This window comes from Zootoca vivipara, chromosome 5 (assembly GCF_965207765.1).
Source record: "Zootoca vivipara chromosome 5, rZooViv2.hap1.1, whole genome shotgun sequence".
NCBI lineage: Eukaryota > Metazoa > Chordata > Lepidosauria > Squamata > Lacertidae > Zootoca > Zootoca vivipara.
The window spans coordinates 31389327-31410199 of NC_142588.1; the positions used below are offsets into that span (position 1 = coordinate 31389327).

The 20873-nt window shown below is 41.0% G+C and overlaps 1 protein-coding gene across 5 annotated transcripts in view; it reads right to left on the reverse strand.

The window, feature by feature from the left end:
* Window positions 1-20873, reverse strand: part of PRKG1 (protein kinase cGMP-dependent 1) — a 581919-nt gene that overhangs the window by 294889 nt on the left and 266157 nt on the right. For all 5 annotated transcript variants that reach the window (XM_088670276.1, XM_088670275.1, XM_035137531.3 and 2 more), the window contains one exon: window positions 13685-13798. In XM_088670276.1, the coding sequence (XP_088526402.1) occupies window positions 13685-13798 (114 nt within the window). The remainder of the gene's footprint in view (window positions 1-13684; window positions 13799-20873) is intronic.

Sequence of the window (20873 nt, forward strand, 5' to 3'; positions counted from 1 at the left end):
CACAGGAACAACGGCACTTCAATCAGAAATGAACAACTTTAACTGGTAACTCTTAAAATGTCTGCCTAGCATTCGATTGCCAGAAAACTGTATGTAACCCATAAGTATATGCTGTTGAGACTCATCACTTGAAAGTTAATAGGGAGGAAAAACAGGGAGAAACCGTTGTCTTTCAAGGTGAACTGTAAGTCTTCACAAAGCCCCTAGAAGACCCTGAATGAGCTACGTAGGTATTTAAGTAATAGTCTAGCTTTAAGTACATGAGGTGTTCAAATGAATCCACTCAGTTTGACTTCAGTAGGAGGTCTCACTTGCTTAAAATAGGTATATAATCTGAGACGAATACTTCAATTTTCTGTTCCCTAATGTCCCTGGAATACTGCAAATAGCTTTAATTGTATCCAAGACTTCCAATGAGCCTCACAAAGCACCTCAGGGCATATTCTTTTTCCTCGTGCCATTAAATACGGTAGGACTGCAATATCTTCATTTGATAAAACAGCTCAAGCAGCTCCAAAATATTAATTGTTACTGTGATTCGGGGAGCCCTCACAAAGCAGGACTCTCACACACATAGGCTCCACTCCTAAATAATGAAAAACCTGTATTGCAGAAGTAGTGATTTGAAACCCAGGGATTGGTGGTGGTGGTGGTGGTGAAAGTATCTGACAGTGGGCTGCTGTAACCTGATCTGTTGAAGTTTCAAAAGACCTTTAAAAAGAGGGTACCTTGAAGCTGAAAAGCAAACCTATGGCAGGCATAGGCAAACTTGGCCCTCCAGATGTTTTGAGACTATAATTCCCATCATCCCTGACCACTGGTCCTGTTAGCTAGGGATGATGGGAGTTGTAGTCCCAAAAACATCTAGAGGGCCGAATTTGCCTATGCCTGACTTATGGCCTTTCTTTCACATCTCTCTGGAGTCACAAAAGTGATCTGGGAGGTATTGTAGCTTTTGAAGATCAGTTGATGAGTGAGACAAACACCGACTTCTCTGCTTCATACCTACATGCTTTAAGCCAGGCTTCCTCAACCTCGGCCCTCCAGATGTTTTTAGACTACAATTCCCATCATCCCTAGCTAACAGGACCAGTGGTCAGGGATGATGGGAATTATAGTCTCAAAACATCTGGAGGGCCAAGTTTGCCTATGCCTGCCATAAGTTTGCTTTTCATCTTGTGATGTAGTTCTCTAATCAAAGAATGCACACAATAATTGCATACAACAGTGAAAGGTTCATACAGAAAGTGTAGAAAAATGCATTCTATTAGGGGAAAACTGATTGCAATAAGCCACGTTAGGTAAAATTGAAGTGAAAATGTATGTGTTGGGAGAAATGTGCATGAAAATGTGTGTGAACTTTCACAGAGACTTAAAAATAATTCTGACTTATGCATCCAAGGCTCCTTTGAAAGAAAGAGCAGGATATTAAATAAATAAGTAAGAATAATATGCAGAAACATCCCACACAACCAACATCCCACACAATGATCCACACACACACACAATATACCAACATCCCACACAATGATGGTTTACAAGCCATAAGGAACACCATTTCAGACAAAACCACAGCAGACTTTGCTACCAAACTTTGCCACTTTGTCCTAACCCACAACCACTTCAAATTTGGTGATGACCTGTTCCTCCAGATCAGCGGCACAGCCATGGGCACCTGCATGGCCCCACAGTATGCCAACATCTTCATGGCAGATTTAGAACAACGTTTCCTAAACTCCTACCCACTCAAACCTCTCTTGTACCTACAATACATTGACGATATTTTTATTTATCTGGACACATGGTCAACAGACCCTGGAAACCTTCCACCAGACATTCAATGACTTTCACCCCACCATCAACCTAACAATGAACCAATCTATGCAAGAAATACATTTTTTGGACACTACTATAAAAATACAGGATGGACGTATAGATACCACCTTATACCGAAAACCAACTGACCAGCAAACATATCTACATGCTTCTAGCTACCATCCCAAACATACCAAACAATCCATCGTATACAGCCAGGCCCTACGTTACAACCGCATCTGTTCCAACTCTACAGACAGAGAATCTCACCTAAGAGATCTACAGCAAACCTTTTTAGAACTAAAATATCCACCTGATGACGTTAAACAACAGATAAACAGAGCCAGACTGATACCTAGAGAGAACCTGCTGCAAGACAGACCCAAAAAAGAAAATAACAGAACACCACTAGTTATCACATACAGTTCCCAAGTTAAAACAGTACAACGCATCATCAGAGATCTACAACCTCTCCTGGACAATGACAGCTCTTTTTCTCAAGTTCTGGGAGGAAGATCTTTCATTGCCTACAGACAGCCACCCAATCTTAAACAACTCCTCACCCACAATAATACAACCACCAGACTTAACATGGACACTGGTACCAGAGCCTGCAATAAACCCAGATGCTAACTTTGCTGCCACATACACCCGGACAACACCATTACTGGCCCCAACAACATCCAACATACCATCTCAGGACTATTTAATTGCTCATCTTCTAACATTGTGTATGCCATCAAATGCCAACAGTGCCCTTCAGCTCTCTATATTGGACAAACAGGCCAAACCCTACGCCAAAGAATAAATGGACATAAATCTGACATCAGAAATCACAAGACAGAGAAACCAGTAGGAGAACACTTCAATATCCCAGGACATTCTATACAAGATCTCAAGGCAGCTGTTTTATTACAGAAAAATTCCAGAAATAGACTGGAAAGAGAAGTTGCTGAATTGCAACTCATTAGCAAGCTTAAAACCATGGAGCCACCTGGAATGAACAGAGACATAGGATTCTTATCTCATTATACATGATCAAGCTTTCCTTAGCACCTCAGCCCTTGCTTTCCCCCCGCAAGACCAATTGCAGTCATTAACAATCGTTAACAGTCATCAACAGGTTTACCACTCCTATCAGCCCATCACCCATTCCCATCACCCCCACCCCCCACCCTCTGAATATACATAAGGGTCTGGTTACTTCTGTTTCAGTGTATCTGATGAAGTGTGCATGCACACAAAAGCTCATACCAAAATAAAAACTTAGTTGGTCTTTAAGGTGCTACTGAAGGAATTTTTTTATTATGCAGAAATAAGGTTAACTGAACTTAAGAACTGGAAAACGAGAAACCAAAATTGAAAGATTTTCCCATTTCTAGTTGAGAATCTCTCACTGGTGCTCTTATAGCTAGATTCCTAAACTGACAATATCAAGAAGGAAGCCCCATTGAATCCATGGAAACTGAATAAATAGATTTAGGACTGATCTGTACAGGTCAGCTTTCTAGCCAGGGCTTTTTTTTCAGTGGGAACTCACTGGAACTCAGTTCCGGCACTTCTCAGGAGGGTGCCATTACCATTCTGAGAGAAAAGGGGAGGTGTTCGTGGTGAGCTCCAGAACCTCTTTTCCTAGAAAAATAGCACTGTTTCTAGTTCAGCGATCCCACCCACTCAAACACACAGTGTAAACTGACCAGAAATTGCACATGTTCATCTAGCTCAACGGAAGACAGAAATGCTAGTAATCTTCTCATACCCTACACCAATTTCTCTGCACACAACACATAGTATCATTAAAGTACTAAATAAGCTTGTTACCAGTGCTGCAGAAATCTCAATGTCATCTTGACATACAAACTGGCATGTCAGGAATTATGATATGGTTGCACAACAACAAAATGCTGGGTTGGCTGAAACTGTGTCTGGGGTGAGGGCAGGTAAAAAACATTTCCTCCTCCCCCAGCCACTTGAAGAATTCTAATTTAGTGCTGTATAAAGGGCTAACTGCCCAGCCCAAAGCTAAGCACATTGTACCTATGTACTACGGGGGGTGGGTGGGTTCTTGAAAGTAGTGAAGAAAAAAGGGGTCCCTATCAAATTCGGCTCTCCAGATGTTTTTGGCCTACAACTCCCATGATCCCTAGCTAGCAGGACTAGTGGTCAGGGATGATGGGAATTGTAGCCTCAAAATATCTGGAGGGCCGAGGTTGAGGAAGCCTGCTCTGAACTCTCCCTGCAGTTCTATCTATAACTTCGAAAACAGACTTACAGGCCAGTCCTGTGCATGTCTATTAAGATATACATTCTGTGGAGTAACAAGGCTGATAGGACAGTTCAATTTGTGTCCATGTGAACAGTTTCAAGTAATCCAGGTACACATACTACATAAACAGTATGATTCTTCTAGTCAGACAGACATCATTTTCCTCAGTCTGCCATGGGAATAAGGTATGTGTGCATATGCTTCCTCCTCCCTTCGCATACTTCTGCTTTATCAAACTACAGTCTGCTGTGACAATCAAAATGGAAAATCTTTTGGATTCATCTCTACAAACCAGAGTTGCAAACCACTGTTTGCTCCCAGTTTGCAATCCTGGCTTTTTAGGACTCGATCAAACCATAGTTTTCAAGTTCAACAACAAACTGAGGTTTGATAAACTAGTAAACATGCTATTCAGACCATAAGAAGAGCAAAGGGGAAGGGTGGAAAGCATATGCACACGGCTCATTCCTTATTCTCCAAACAATAGTTTGGAAGATTAGAGAACATTCCAGACACGTTATGTTAACTCATATGAGTACATATCCAAGGATGAAGTGCAGTGATACCAGATATAACTGAAATTATACTTTACAAATATAAACCAGAAGTAATAAAAGTATCAGTCCTGGTAGTTTTGGCTGTAGGTTCATCATGGATCTGTCAGCACAGTCAGTCAAATCCCATTCTGTTCACTTTTACATTAAGTGTTACCAAATTATATCAAAGTTGCTGCAACATGCATTTCAGTATTACTACAGCCTTGTTAAGTTCTGAATTTTTTAAAAAGTTGGGAACTATGGGAATTGGGTAATATGACTAAGTAAAACAATATTATGAAAACAGCTTAATGGGAGAGACAGACCACACAGAAGACAAAGTTAGCAAGAAAACAACAGAAAATGCCCACAGGACCCAGATATAATAAAGTTAAGTGACAATATTCTCTGCATCAGGAAATAAAGCAGGAAGACTGAACACTGAAAATGCTAGAGGCAAACAAATAATTCTAATAAGTGAGTACTAAAGAACAAGAAATGAGTCAAGAAGTAGAGGAGCAAGACAAATTAAAGATCCCAAATGCTTCCCAAGAGGCGAACAAAATCAAAGCTTCAATTTTGTTAAGCATAAACACATACAAAAGAACTAACCAGCAATGTAATCTAGCCAGTTTAACAAATAGCAAGCCCTTGGGAATGTTTTTGTATTTGTTTGTTTGTTTTTCATTTAAAGACATTCAAAGAAATCCTTGCTAAAAACTGGGAAGCCAGGCAGATAGCCAACTGGAGGTTGACTACATCTCTGGTAACTTAAAAAACAACAACACAAACAACGTAGCATTGTCCTTTGCAAGCTTTAAATTTACTGCCTGCAGTCCTTGGTATTAGGACTCAAGTGTATGGAAAATAATTTTGTATGAACAAAACTAGCTTCCTTATCTGCCCTCAGAATCTGCCATTTATGTCAGAGCCAAGTCGCATGTAATGCATCCAGTAATCATTATGCATTGCGTCTGAACAGGGAGGCTCCATTCCTAAGTATTTTGACTAAGTGCCTTAGGGATGCATCTTCTCCATGAATGCATCCTTTTCTTATTTGAAAGCGCTATTAAGTGCTATCCTTCCCTGCCACAAAGAATCCCGTAAGTTTATTATGCATTGCATAAACCAGTGGTTCCCAATCAGCTAACTACTGTGGAACCCCTGTTTTTCAAAAGCCAAGAATGTCAGTATCTTTGTGGTAGTTTTTGTTATGTGAATGGTGCCACCACACCCTCTAACATGTACCAGTGCAAAACCAGGTTGCACGTTTTCTGGGTCACACTCATTTTGGGTGCACCATGCTCTCACCCATTTGTATTATTGATTGACACAAAGTTTGAGTGCTTGAGTGATCACTCTCCACTCCATTCATGATAAAGGTACCGGTATGTGACACACACACACACACACTTTTCCTGAATCATTTGTCATCTGTTGGCAGGGTTTTTCTTTTTCTTTCTTCTATGGGAAAAAGTCTTGCTGATGCTTCATGTGGGGGCTTGGCTGTTCTGAGCAGCCAGGTAGCATTCCTGAAGACAGAATGGTCCTTGAAATGATGCACTGTATCCAAGGGCATTCTTAAAACAGCAACAAGCCCTTTTCCTTACCAAAAGGAGACAATAATAAAGGGGAAACCCATGATTACTTCTCCATGGGAGAAGGTAACTCCCCCGCTTGAAAGGTCTAAGAATTCCCACCAACACCCTGAAGATGAATCAATCTTCAGGAATGTCTTCACCCCTACAAAATGCTGAGAAAAGCTGAGAATTAATTATGTTATAAGCCTCTGTCACTATAAGAATGTTTTGAATTACGATTCGTGACCCATAAGTGGATTGTTTGAAACCTGTAGTGAATTGCAGCAATGGCACTACTTCCATTTTTGTTTGTTAAAGTTTTTTTAAAAAAACAAAAACAAAGAAAAGATAAGAAAGAGGATGTCCCAGTCCATACAAAATGACACCTGCTTAATAAACCATAGTTTGTTAAGCCACAAATGATTGGGTACAGTGTCTGAGCACTTGAGCATCCTTGTGGGCACATTTCCCCCTTCAGATGAGACCAAGAAGCATGTGGAGCATAGTTCATATGTCTTCTGTTGCTACTTTCCTGGGAATATTGGAAGTGGCTCACTCTCAGCAAATAAACTGCTCAAGTCTGGGAAAATAGCAACATGCCTTGAAAATTTCTACCTGGTTATTATCATTGAAGTACACTGCAAACACGCACACACAAAAACAGAAGGTCAAAGCCAACAGTGATTTACTGAAGGGTAGATATTAGTGCTTTCCAGAATTCCCAGTGCAGTTTGAATGTACACATTCTTCTTCAGGGGAAATGTTACATGTTTTATGCTTGTCGTAGGGGGGAAGCTGCTTCTACATTTTTCAGGTTTTATTACCTAAAAGGAGAATGTCCAAATACCAAAACCATACAAGAAAGAAGAAAAAGTATATTGTGTCAAATCTTTCCCCTCACCCAGAACTTAGCTGACTTTGGCATAGGAAAAGTGCTGATAAAATATTTTTACAAGTTTTAAGTCCAGAAATGGAAATACGGTTTTGATTTTCCCAAAGAGGAATGGCTAACACTTTTCAAAGTGTGGGAAAAGAGATAAAGCTGCAGCCAATTATGTTCATATAATCTTGAATCTGCACTCAGAACGTCACCATTGTTATTTGTTACAATGTAAGTGTCTGAACCCACATTATTCTGTATGTTTTGCCATATTTGCTGTATTTGTCTACAACTAGAGAAGCCCCAGGTCCCAAAAGATTCCTAGGCAAAAATTAAAATTTAAAAACCATTGTTTTGCTCTTCTCCTTGCTTCTACACATCTGAACTATAGCATGTAGCCACTTTAGAGCAATCCAAATATAAATCTGGTTTCCTTTCTGTTGTTCAGTAACAACACCCTGTTAAGACTCAAAACATTTTTGCTTATCAATGCTGTGATTATTTGTCTTCTCCTTGATATTTTCTGTCTAATTTTTAAAATGATTTGAAAACCAGGCAGAAGTTAATGAAAACTATATGCTGTGTTTGCCAGTTCATCTGATTCTCATTAAAGTTCTGAATTCTTTTGGAATATTACGCAGTTGCAGAGAGATAATATTGTGATACTAAGCTCTTGGACAATGACACAAAGTGGTGAACTGACATCATGCTTGAAGAGGTAACAAGCTCAACATCTCTAAGAGGTTTGTGTTGAACCACAGCCACATACTTATGGTTCTCCTTTTCATAATCCACTGCTATATTTTCGTAGGATCCCTATTCTTTACAGCACTTTACTGTCAGCTATGGGAGTGGGGATTTTGTGTGTATGTTTTGCTTATTGGCTTAACTTAAAAGCTCAAAATCTTTCAAGTAACATTTCAGTTTGCAATGCATTATACACACACAGTGTGCAGTGGATATCTTACATTCGTGTGCAATGATCACAACATTACACAGCTCTAAGAGACAGAAATCATCGTCTTATTCACAGAGGAGCTATTGTAAGACCAAATGGCCATATCACTCTTCCAGAGGGCATCAGCTGTCCTAATGAGTTCCAACTGTGATATCGAGTCTAAGATTACGTATTCACTAAAAACTGCTCCAGAGGGAATAAGACTTTTAGATATAGCATGACTGGAACAATGAAAAGGCCTTATCTACTGCATGCCCTATCACAGCTCAAACCTACATGATAAATGCAGCAGGAACTTGTCCTGCATTTGTATCTGATTCTTTGCCGTTCAGCAGATCAGAAGTGAACCTCATGTATACACAGCTGACTAGCCAGATAAAAAAGCTGTCTCGAGGTTTTATAAGGATGTTTCCACTGTGCTTTCCACTATGATAAATGACAGTGATAAATTACTTTCCACCCACCCACATTATCCTTAATTTTTATTTTATTTTTAAAGAGCTATGCAATTAAATATTCCCACTATGCTGACGGAGTTCAGGTTCCGTTCTCACCACTGACAATACTAAAAGAAAAGTGTGTCTGTCTATATTTTCTCTGAAAAAAATATATTTGCTTATTTACTATACAGATATATAGCCCATGCAGACTTACTATCCCAGGTGGTTTATGATAATTAAAATCACACCAGTAAAATACAGCAAGAGTAACATCCAAGGCTACAAACCCAGCCTGCTTTGTGGAGGCAAGAAACCTTCCCTGGATTCAGAAAATCTAACTAATTACTGGCCAGTTGCCAGTCTCTCCTTCTTAGGCAATGTTCTTGAATGGGTAATTGCAGATGAGAACTAGGTGCTCTTGGATGAAACTGGTTCTCTAGATCCATTTCAATCAGTTTCATTTAATTTTCCCTGGATTGCAGATGTTTTCCCCAGTAGTAAATGTTGAAATCTTACTGGGAAACAGGGGACAATTAATCTCACCTCCCCCGCCCCCGGTCATGTTTTAGTTTCCAAACAGACATGACATAGGTGTCTAATTATCAGGTTACGTTGATCTCTTGACTTTCTCTAGAATGGTGAAAAATAAGTATAACACTGCAGTCGTGCTACTTTATTAGAACCACAGCTAATGGTCACATTTATAATTTAATTGTTTACTATCCTGGCACTGTAGAGTGCGTAATCTTTTGAGTAATTATTTGGAACCATTTCAATCACAGGCAAAAAATTAGAAGTTAATCATCTGCCCTGATTTCTGCTTTCTCTTCCATACATCATCAATATCCGTAATATTTTCTTAATTGTCTTATGTTGTTTAACTTGTTTTTTGCTCATAGCTGCCAAGTTATCCCTTATTTTAAGGGATTTTCTCTTATGCTGAATAGGCTTCCTCGCGAGAAAAGGGAAAACTTGGCAGCTATGTTTTTGCTGCTCTCTTTTTGAGTGGCTGGAGCAGGAAGAGTTATCTGTTATTTTTGTAAAGTTCAAGCAAGATGAAAGAAGACTGCTCTTTCACTAAACCTCTGCAGGCAGTTTTGGTTAATTCAGGTGGATAATGTGGTTAGTTCTATACCTCTCAGATGACTGGGGTGCAGCTGTAATCATCTGAAGTTGCCCTGAACCTCCTTCCTTGCTAAGCCTGCCATTTCCATTATTGCTCACTATAAATAGTTAAAACAAAAACAAAACAATAATAGTGATGTTCAGGTGTAAGTGCTGGTTATTATATGCCTAAAACTGCACCTCACACACATGAGGGGGAAGTATCAACAGGCTATGGGAACTCTCAAGGTTTGTATGAAAACAATTGGGGGGGGGGACCTAAGGAGACCCCTCCACCCCTAAATCAGTCCAACAGGAACTGAAAATGCTCGGCAGCCACCGAAAGAAAAATGTTTAATTGTTTTTATTTATTTTTTCAAAACCCTGAAAACTAGGGGGAATGTAATGTAGTGTCCTAGAACAGGGGCACACTATGCTGCAGCGTTTTGTTGTAGGTTCCACTTGTAGTGCAACTTCAAATGACTAACTAGTTTGGGGGTCAATATGACTTATAGAGATAAATAGATAATTCTGTAAGATACTTATAATAACCAATTTGTATGTCTTTTACTGGATCTGACAGCTAGAGCCAGGGCTTTTTTTTTCAGTTAGAATATCCATCTGTTGACAAGAAAAAGATTAATATCTTATTTCTCAAAGATCAGAGAATTGCTTTTTATCAATAATACTTTATGTGCTGTCTCCTTTATTCTGTATTTGAATCAGTGACCCGTCACTTAATATGAACAAATGGAGCTGTCAAGTGTAAAAACTAGCACAAAAGGAAACTGTTGAGCCCCACAAGCAGCACTCTTTATTTTCTTCAGAGAGAAGGCTGGTGTGTGTGTTTGCATACTGATTATTTGGGAAGGGGGAAAAACCCAATGCAAGAGCAAGTGTTATCACGTGCCAGTGACTGACTTGAATGGAAAGGCATGCTAACACAGCAGAGGCGCACAGGTAGCAATACTGTAAAGATATGAATGCAGTGTATGAGCATGCAAGACATGATTTTAAACATCAATATCATGTGCTTTTTGAAAAGCAGGATGCAAAAAGTAAGTTTTTTTTAGGTGCAGTGACCTTTCAAAATCCAACTGAGCACCTCTAGGGCAAAAATATATATATGGATTGCTCCAATTCCAAATGTCATTACTCTATTGTAATATTTCACTGCAGTACCACTACTATTGCGCAATACAAGAGATGCACTGCATTTAAGGCCTCCTTGTTTGCTGTACAACAAGCCTAATTTAGGGTTACCAGATGTGCCCAGATTTGCAAATCTGTCCCCGGGAAACGTGGGAGTGGCAGCCTCAGCAGCCCAGAGCCAGCCTGGTAGCGCAGTTGGCTCTGGCTGGCTTCAGGAGCTGCTCGCTGCTGCCGCCACTGCCAAAGGGGAACCAGGGATGTCCAGCGGTACAGATCTCCTGCCCCCTGCCCCCTTTGTTTTGACAGATCAGGGGATGCTTGGGACTCACGGGCAGGCGGGCGCTGCCCAGGAGGGGCACAAGGCGCATGGTTTCTCTGCCAGGCAAAGTGCAAAGCCCTTCTTTTGCACCCTGTGAAACATAAATGTGCAGAGTTTGTAAAAACAACAACAACTGGGTAACAGCCACCTGCCTGTGACTCCCAAGCCTCCCCTGATCAGTCAAAACAAAGGAGGAAGGGGGCAGGAGATCGGGGGAGGCTTGGGAGTCACAGGCGGGTGGCTGTTGCCCAGTTTTTTTAAAAAAAACTCTGCACATTTTTGTTTCACAGGGTGCAAAAGAAGGGCTTTGTACCTTTATACAATATGCATGTGTGCTTGGGTCCAGGGTCTTTTGCCTCACCATCCCCACTACTGACTCCCTGTTGCTACTCAGCTTCCAAAAAACAAACAGAAAAACCTGTCCCCGATTCATTGAAAAAAAAATATGGTAACCATAGCCTAATTGCCGTTGATATGTTTAATCTATGCAACATTCAAGACTCAAGTCATGCAATTTGCATGTACCAGGCAATTAAAGAACAATTGATCATGCAGATGCTGTCCTCCCCACCCCACCCCACCCCACCCCAGCAAGCTGTGTGTTAGTTAGCAGAAGAAATAGCAGAGGTGGGTGGTGGAGGTTACAGGAGGTATTATGTCACACAGGAAAAAGGTGTCCTTTTTGAAAAACAGAGGTCTGGATGGGGGGGGAGCAGACATATGGGAAAGAGTTGTTTGGAGCAAGGGTTCTTGGGAAGAAGGGTGAAGCCAGCCATAGAATCATAGAGTTGGAAGAGACCACAAGGGCCATCCAGTCCAATCTAGGCCATGCAGGGCAGATATATCTGGGAATCCAATACAGTACTGGGCTGCTGTGAAAGACAGGATCCTCCTGAGATACAAATGCTGTGAAATCTCTCTCTTTTGAAAGCTCCAAGTGTACATATGTGTAAATAAATCATATTTCAAAGATACTGCAGACTCCGCCACACCTTATTTTCCCCAAAGTAACACCCTGGTTGAGTGCCAATAACCCTTGGTATCTTGTGACTGCTCAGCAGAGTTTGGGGTGGCCAGTAACAATATTTTACTTTCATTTGAGAAAGCTTACAAAAAACTATTTACAAAAAGACAAAAACAAAAAAACAAAGCATACTTAAAATAGTACAGAAGACCCAGCTAGATCCCAAAATTCCTTGCAAGCAGACTGACACCTCACTTCTTTAGGAACACTGATGAATTTCTTCCTGTACCAAAGCTACAGAGCCAGAACTGTAAAGGTCCAGCTCTTTGCAGAACTTTAAAGTTACTCTGGAAGGCGAGAACAAGGTCTTAACATGCAACAGTTAAAGAGAAATTGTTCTGCCAGAACTGACAAACGTTTCGAGAGTATTTCTGGTTGCCTTTTTGAAGCTGAATGCTTAACATTATCATTGTTTCCATACGGTTGTCATTCCTTCTTACCAGCTACATATTCAGAGTTGCAACAAATAAGCCTTAAGACAGGGGAATAGACAGATGTTCCAGCCAGTTTCAGAGGCAATAGCAATAATGTAAATGTATTAGTCGATAATGTTTCTTGAAATAGCTCTCTGCACTTCAAGGAATTGCATGTGATTATCTAGAACTAGCAGAAACGCCTCCCAATGCTAACTGGTGACCTCCCTGTCAGAGCGAACGAATATCAAGCTAATTACAATTATGACTGCCATTCAGTTATTTATGCATTAATGAGCGAGTGAAATTACAATGAAGTCAATTGTTAGCATTCTAAGTGGCATTGTGCACAAAGTCACTGCCTACAGAAGATGCATAATTGCCATCAGTTGAAACAGCCATGGGGTGGAGGTGGGGAGGGATAAAACAAGTACAAAATTACTAACAAATATGCTGCCAATTTCTCTTCAGAATTTCTCATTTCACCGATGACAATAGTACTGGCCTCACCACCACTCCAGTTTAATGAGGAAAGAGAGTTGCTGTTAAATATCAGGCACAAAACAACATCTTGGGAAGGAGGTGAATGAGAAGGGAGATGCTGTGAGGAATAATAGGTGTAACAGCACTGGCTGGCTATACACGTTAACAGTTTCTAGACTGTTTGCCCTAAGTATGTGCAAAAAGAAGGGCATGTGAACTATGAAAAAAAGTGAGACTATATCTTTATCACAGCAACACTTCTATTCTCCACCAGCTCCTTTAGCTCATCTACTAGAGTCATCTACTCTTTTAGATGTGTTTTTTAAAATGCATTTTCCCTAATTTGCATAGGAAATGTAACAGTTTCAATTGCAGAAGCTTTTGAGAACTGAAGGAAGGAGGGTGCAGAATCTCTTGACTGAACTTCCGAAACACAGATTCTGCAAACTGTCATATATCTAAACCACTTTCTGTAAAACACCAATTTTGTTGACATACGAAACATGAATTTCTATAGCATGCAATGATACACTCACTCTTCAAAGACTACCTTAGAAAGAACAAATGCTCCTGAAAAATGTGTAGACCTGGAGCGTTTTTGTTTTTAAAGATAGGAGCGCTTCAAAAAATTGCTAACTGACCAAATTCTGTCTGGACTGAATATCAGTATTTGTCAACATTATTCTTCAGGATTAAACTTCAAAATATCCTTACTTTTGACGGTGGCTGTCCGGGTGCAGTTGTAAAGGATAGCGAGTTCCCCAAATACCTTGCCAGGTCCCATGGTGCACAGTTTCACACCTTCCTTTGTCACTTCAACCTTTCCATCTGTGAACGAAGAACAGTTCCACATCACAAACTTTTTATATCATTTAGAATTTGTCCTGCATAACATTTTATGAGCATGAACTGCTGTAACAGGAGTGGGGGACTTGTGGCCATTCAGATGGTGCTTCCATCATTCCTGACTATTGACCATGCTGGCTGGGGGTCATGAGAGTTGGAGTCCAACAACATCTATATGATCACAGCTTCCCCATCCCTGCCCTCTCACATTGCATAGATGGTGAAGAAATCAATGTTGTAATGATGCCACACTTTACAGTGTAAGTATGCTTTGTTTTCCATTTGTTTAATCTTTCCATCTGTAGTTAAGGGAGGCACTTCCACCTACATCTACATTCTCCATATCCAGAAATGAGCCTCCAATGATATAAAACCAAAAGCAGATAAGCTTTGAGGATTGGGTAACTGCGCATTAAGCAATAAGCAAACTTAGACACTAATTACAGTGGTACCTCGGATGTTGGGAAAGATGGAGGGCACTAGGAGAAGGGGACGACAGAGGACAAGATGGTTGGACAGTGTTCTCGAAGCTACGAACATGAGTTTGACCAAACTGCGGGAGGCAGTGCAAGACAGGAGTGCCTGGCGTGCTATGGTCCATGGGGTCACGAAGAGTCGGACACGACTAAACGACTAAACAACAACAACAACAACAACCTCGGTTTAAGTACTCAATTGGTTCCAGAAGTCTGTACTTAACGTGAAGCGTACTTAACCGGAAGTGAACTTTCCCATTGAAAGTAATGGAAAGTGGATTAATCCATTCCAGACGATCCACGGAGTACTTAACCTGAAGTGTACTTTACCTGAAGCAAACTTTCCCATTGAAAGTAATGGAAAGTGGATTAATCTGTTCCAGACGGGTCCATGGAGTAGTTAAACTGAAAGTACTCAAACTGAAGCATACTTAAACTGAGGTATGATTGTATTAAAGTTGCAAAATTCTTAGAGAGACCAGATTGAATGGTAACAGTTCAGGGAGAAAGGGAGCCAAACAAGGCTGATATCTCAGCCTAGCTGATCGAGTGACCCCTGGAATCCCAACCAGGGCCGTCTTGAGCAGGTTGGGCGCCCTGGTGCTGAGGTGCGGAGATCGCTCCAGCGCCCCCGCCCTCGCAGCGCGCAGCACGGCTTCCATGCGGCTTCACCGCACGCGCCCCCCCCCTGCTGGCCCGGCGCCCTGGCGCCCCGCACCACCAGGACTACACCTAGAGCCGAGCCTGATCCCAACTCTCCCTCTGCAATGGTGAATGGCAGCTGAAAAGTGGAGGGAGTGGAGTCAAGTGCAGCTAGACTGAGCAGAACCAGCCTAGCTGTCCCTTTTTCTACTGTTTTTTAAGAGCAGCCTTCCCACCAGGCTGCAGCAGAGCCTGCTGCACTTTCTCAGCAGAGTCCGTGGAATGGGCCCTAGTTCCCACCCCCACCCCCTAAATAAACATATTCCTTGGCTGCCAAAGATGTAGACTCATAGTGTAAGAATCTGGATACATCATTTGGGAATTACTTTTTACTAATTCCAGGGACTGTAGTAAATAAAACAGATACTGAAAAAGTCTAGCCTCCCACTTTTTTTCTGAACTTGAAAAGACTGGACACTGATGTCTTCCAAATCCTCTGGGAATCTCTCTGCGATTGGAAATGGACTGTGCTACTTAACATTTATTCAGTGAAAACAGTGCCAGGCCCTAGCGCAAATGCAAATTATAGCTACAGTTCTACTAACAAGTGGGTGGCACCACAGTATTTCATTGGCACACCAAGAAGGGAAATGGCACTGTTTTGCACATGCATTTTCTGAAAGCTTCTTAAGGATTAAGAAGTAACTTGCAGAAAGCACAAAACTCACATATTTTTAGTTAAATGTTGTGATACTCAGTTCAGCAAGCCCTCTTCTTATAAAGCAATCTAAGCAACTAATTTTGGTCATTTTCAAGGGGGGGGGATCCTAATCCTTGTGAACGTTCATCCGTGAAGAAAGAAGCTGTTCTCAGAAGAAATTATTTTGATCCATTTCCATTGCACAATTTGCATTTTACATTGTATTTGCATTCAAAACAATTAAATTAATTTTATCATGTCTTTAAAAACAAAACACAAAACCTATTTACTCAAGACTGGACATACAAGTATGTATAAAATGAGGCATTTCATATCTAGAGGCAGAAAGAAGCCATGGCGAACCTGTCTACTTCAAAGTGGCATGATGCACCAATGTGTTTGTGTGCCCTAGGTTTGAGTACCAAAAATGCAAGTTCCTTAGATCCCACGATGTGGAGCTGCCCAATCATCACCCCTTTCTGAGCAAAAATATTTTTTTGAATAAATATGTTCTGCAGTTCTTCATAATTGAGGGAATTAATGTTACACCTGTGTAGACTTCAAAGATCTGTGACCTCCCAACCAACAAGCAAATTTCAGGCACTCACTAAATATATAATTATCCACCACTGCAAGAGCAAATCTATACCAATCACAAGAAATTGGTGGCAGATATATTGCAACAGGCAACCATGGAACATTCCATCTTTACAAAATTGAGGAACCCAGGTAAATTCAAATACACTGGGAGATCATTTCTGAAGCTATATATATATTAGATGGTCTCCAGACTGCACTTACAGAAACACTGTGTACACAAGGAAACACTTGAATACATACAGGACCAAAAGGGTTCCTGGGTGAAGCATCAATGTGCTTAATGGCAGCCACATGTTCAAAGGTCTTTCCACAGAACACAAGGTAAGGATGCCCCTTATCAAGCACTGAATGGCACCAGCCATTGCTTGCTGGAGAATTCATGTGCATATATTTCGGTACTAGGCAAAAACATTTCTTTTCTGCCAGGCCTTTGGCTTTTGATTATCTGTAGCTTCCTTGAGTGCATGGGATTTTTTTAATCCTGCCTTTTAAAAATATGAACACCCTTTAGATTTTGGGGGGGATTACAGTGTAACATATGTGTTTAGTGTTGTAAGTCGCTTTGCACTTTTGTAAAACAAATAAGCAACCAATAAGCTTAATTGGGGGGAAAATAGCAATAACCCCATCAGTTATTCAGTATAGCAGCTGTCAGTCCGTCCCCCGACCTGCCTAGATTCACTAGGCAGTGTACATTCAAACTATATGGCCACACTAAGTCTATGCACGATTTGTCTGCCCATTGGAACTGCTCCTGCCCATTGGAACTGTAGCTTGAAGGCAGGGCTTACTGCTTGCTCACACATGCACATGCTTCACGTAAAGAATGTCTGAAGATCTCTATAGGAAACTGATCATTAGCTATAGAAACTGATTATTAGATATGAATATTTCTACAGTTAACAGTAACTTGAAAGCACTTCAGTTGCAATAGTTAGAACGCCCAGTATCCTGATCTCTTTAAAAATATGCCTGAGGGTAAAATAATCCTGCATTTTAAAAAATAAAAACACCAACATGCTACGAAATCCTTGTTAGCTCATTTATTATATATTATTCTGAAAGTTCCAAAAATATGTTTACCAGTCAGGAGTCAAGCAACCAGAACAGAACTGTCGTAGGGCAATTTCTGCCGTTGTAGAGCTGAAGGGTTGGGGGGAGATTTTCATTGCCTGCATCCTTACATTAGGCTTTCCAGATAAACAACAGAATTTTGCATAATTAAGGTCCCTTGTTTAAAACTGCCAGAAGCTTGGAACAAATGAATATAATCATTTACTCACTAAGTCAGGAGACTGCACAAATAATGTTGGACATCACAGGCCCCAACAGCACTCAGAGAAAGAAGAACAAATGAAAATAGCAATACAGTCACAAACTACCAGTAATGAACATTTTCATTAGGGAAGATAGTATGTAGACTATTATTTCAGGATCCAGGTCCCAGGGAGAGCTGCTGCCTTTTGACTACTGAGAAATGCTGATGTTTCTGGCTTGGCAAAATAGCCAAAGAATTTCAAGGAAGGCAAATTATTTCAGTAAGGGATGGTGAATTTTCTTAAAGTATATGAAAGTATATGAACACCACTACCTCCCCAAGAACTAAACAGCACATGGAATTAATCATGCGGTTTGCTCTCAAGTGGAAGATTTTTCTTTGCAAAATTCACAAGGAGGCAGATTCGTATCAAGTTGGGTATTTTGAAGGGCCTGCTAATATACAGTACTGGAAAGTGACATCTCTGTTCCACTCTATTTGGTGAAGTCTGCTTGCTCAATCCAAATACAAGCTCTGATCCTCAAAAACTCTAACTCAATATGGAGGCGAAATCACACATTCTCTTATCCTCCACAGTGAAAGCGAAAATAAACTAAGGGCTGCTTTTTTCAGTTACGGTGTGAACATTTGGTACTTTTAGCACATTCAGTCCATCCAATTAAAAATTAAGTAACATCCTTAGCCGAATTGCACTTGCGTTTCTCTCATAAATCAGTCTATAAACTAAACAGCCCTATCACATTCTCATTTATTGTAAGGATATTTCCCCCCTTCCAATAATTAATTGGCCATTTTCTCCTTCTTGCAAGCAGGGAGAAGGAAAAACAGATTAACAGACTCTGAGAATGACAATCTTATAATGGCCAATAATCTAATGGTTTATTACTAACTTCCAGTTTTGCTGTTTAGGGTTAATATAGTTTTATGAAATCGAAACACTTATTGAGATCATTTTGATTCAAAAGCACCTTTATCAATATATAGCATCTTTATTCTGGTTGGACTAGCAAAGTAATTCTACTAATGTTGCTGCTATAATATAGGCCTGTACAGTTTGTAACCCACAAAATAAGATGCAGTCTATCAGGTGGCGCTGTGGGTTAAACCACAGAGCCTAGAGCTTGCTGATCAGAAAGTCAGTGGTTCGAATCCCTGTGATGGGGTGAACTCCCATTGCTTGGTCCCAGCTCTTGCCAACCTAGCAGTTCAAAAGCACATCCAAGTGCAAGTAGATAAATAGGTACCGCTCCAAGCGGGAAGGTAAACGGCGTTTCCGTGTGCTGCTCTGGTTCGCCAGAAGCGGCTTTGTCATGCTGGCCACATGACCTAGAAGCTGTACGCTGGCTCCCTTGGCCAATAAAGTGAGATGAGCACCGCAACCCCAGAGTCAGTCACGACTGGACCTTTAACTTTACTTATCAGCTATGTGTTGCTTCCTCACTGATAATGACAATTCCCCACTCTGCACCCAGGGTTTTTGGGGGTGGGGGGGAGGAGCACCTCCCTACATGCACTGATATTTGTTGCATCCTTGCTCTGAATGCCCTCTTCAAGCCCAGAAATGAACTTTTCAGTGATGACACTATCACTGTGGATCTGTCTTCTAGAGAAGCTCATCACTCTCGTCTGTTTTTTAAGTTTTCCTGTCTTCTAGAGAAGCTCATCACTCTCGTCTGTTTTTTAAGTTTTCAAAAACTAACTCTGTACTGGTGTTGCTCTGAGCATCATACCCAAAGTCCTGCCAGCCAAAATGGAAAAATTGGGGGAAGGGCTTTTTTTCTGTGCCAACAACTCCCTGTTTGTAGGGGGGTTGCGTTCCAGGTTCTCAAAGATAGAATTTTATGTCCTATAATGTGCTTGCTCACACAGATACAGAAATACAGATAGAAACTCTTCTCACCAACCTATTAGCTGCAGCAGCATAAAGTCTCCTCAGTTTAGTGACAGCTATTTTTCTTTCTATTTTTCTCATGAGACGAGAAGACTCCCTGGAAAAGACCCTGATGCTGGGAAAGATTGAGAGCACAAGGAGAAGGGGACGACAGAGGACGAGATGGTTGGACAGTGTTCTCAAAGCTACCAACATGAGTCTGACCAAACTGCGGGAGGCAGTGCAAGACAGGAGTGCCTGGTGTGCTATGGTCCATGGGGTCACGAAGAGTCGGACACGACTAAACGACTAAACAACAACAATTTTTCTTTTAGGAAGAAGCTCCACCCTGGAAAGAGTCTTGATCTGACACTGAGTATGCCTTGCCAAAACATTGTCTGAAGTACAGAGAAAGCAATAATCTAAGTTGATTCAAATCTTAAGTAGGAAACATCTTATCTCCCTTATGTGCAGATGATACTTCCACATTTAAATCTTTACACATGTCCAAAGCTCACAAATCAGGGAACAGGCTTCCCAGGGAATACCGAGTGTGGTGTAGTGGTTAAGAGTGGTAGACTCGTAATCTGGGGGACCGGGTTTGTGTCTCTGCTCCTCCACATGCAGCTGCTGGGTGACCTTGGGCTAGTCACACTTCTCTGAAGTCTCTCAGCCCCACCCACCTCACAGAGTGTCTGTTGTGGGAGAGGAGGGGAAAGGAGATTGTTGGCCGCTTTGAGACTCCTTCGGGTAGTGATAAAGCGGGATATCAAATCCAAACTCCTCCTCCTCTTCTTCTTCTTCTTCTTCTTCTTCTTCTTCTTCTTCTTCTTCTTCTTCTTCTTCTTCTTCTTCTTCTTCTTCTTCTTCTTCCACCACCATGTTTTTCCTGCATAGTCTGCCAACATTACTGATAGACCTATTTAGTTTCTTTTCCAGAAATTTACTTGTACAAAAGAGATGGGACTTCACAGACCCATTCCTGTGTATATTTCCATCAGGGCTCGCGGCACAATATGCACTCTTGGGTCACTTTTATGCAATACATTTTGTGAGGAGGAATGAGGGGCCAGTACTCATATAGCAATAAGGGTGCCATAGGTACCAGCACAGCATGGATGCCATGGGCATAAAAAAAAGGTTCTGGTGCTCTGTACCTGTGAGTACTGTCACAAAAGGCCCACTCTTTATGTATTTTTTGCTGACATTTCTTCCACTTTTATTTTACCATTGTGTTCATTTTTTATTGTCTCTCACATCATTAATACTTAAGCAGCAATTCAGAAGCCCCCTGATGTTTCAAAACCGTTCCATACATGACATTAGTTACAGGTAGGTAGCCGTGTTGGTCTGCCATAGTCGAAACAAAATTTAAAAATTCATTCCAGTAGCACCTTAGAGACCAACTAAATTTGTCATTGGTATGAGCTTTTGTGTGCATGCACACGCATGTTAAGGAGGAATGAGTTCGCTTATGAAAACGAAATGAC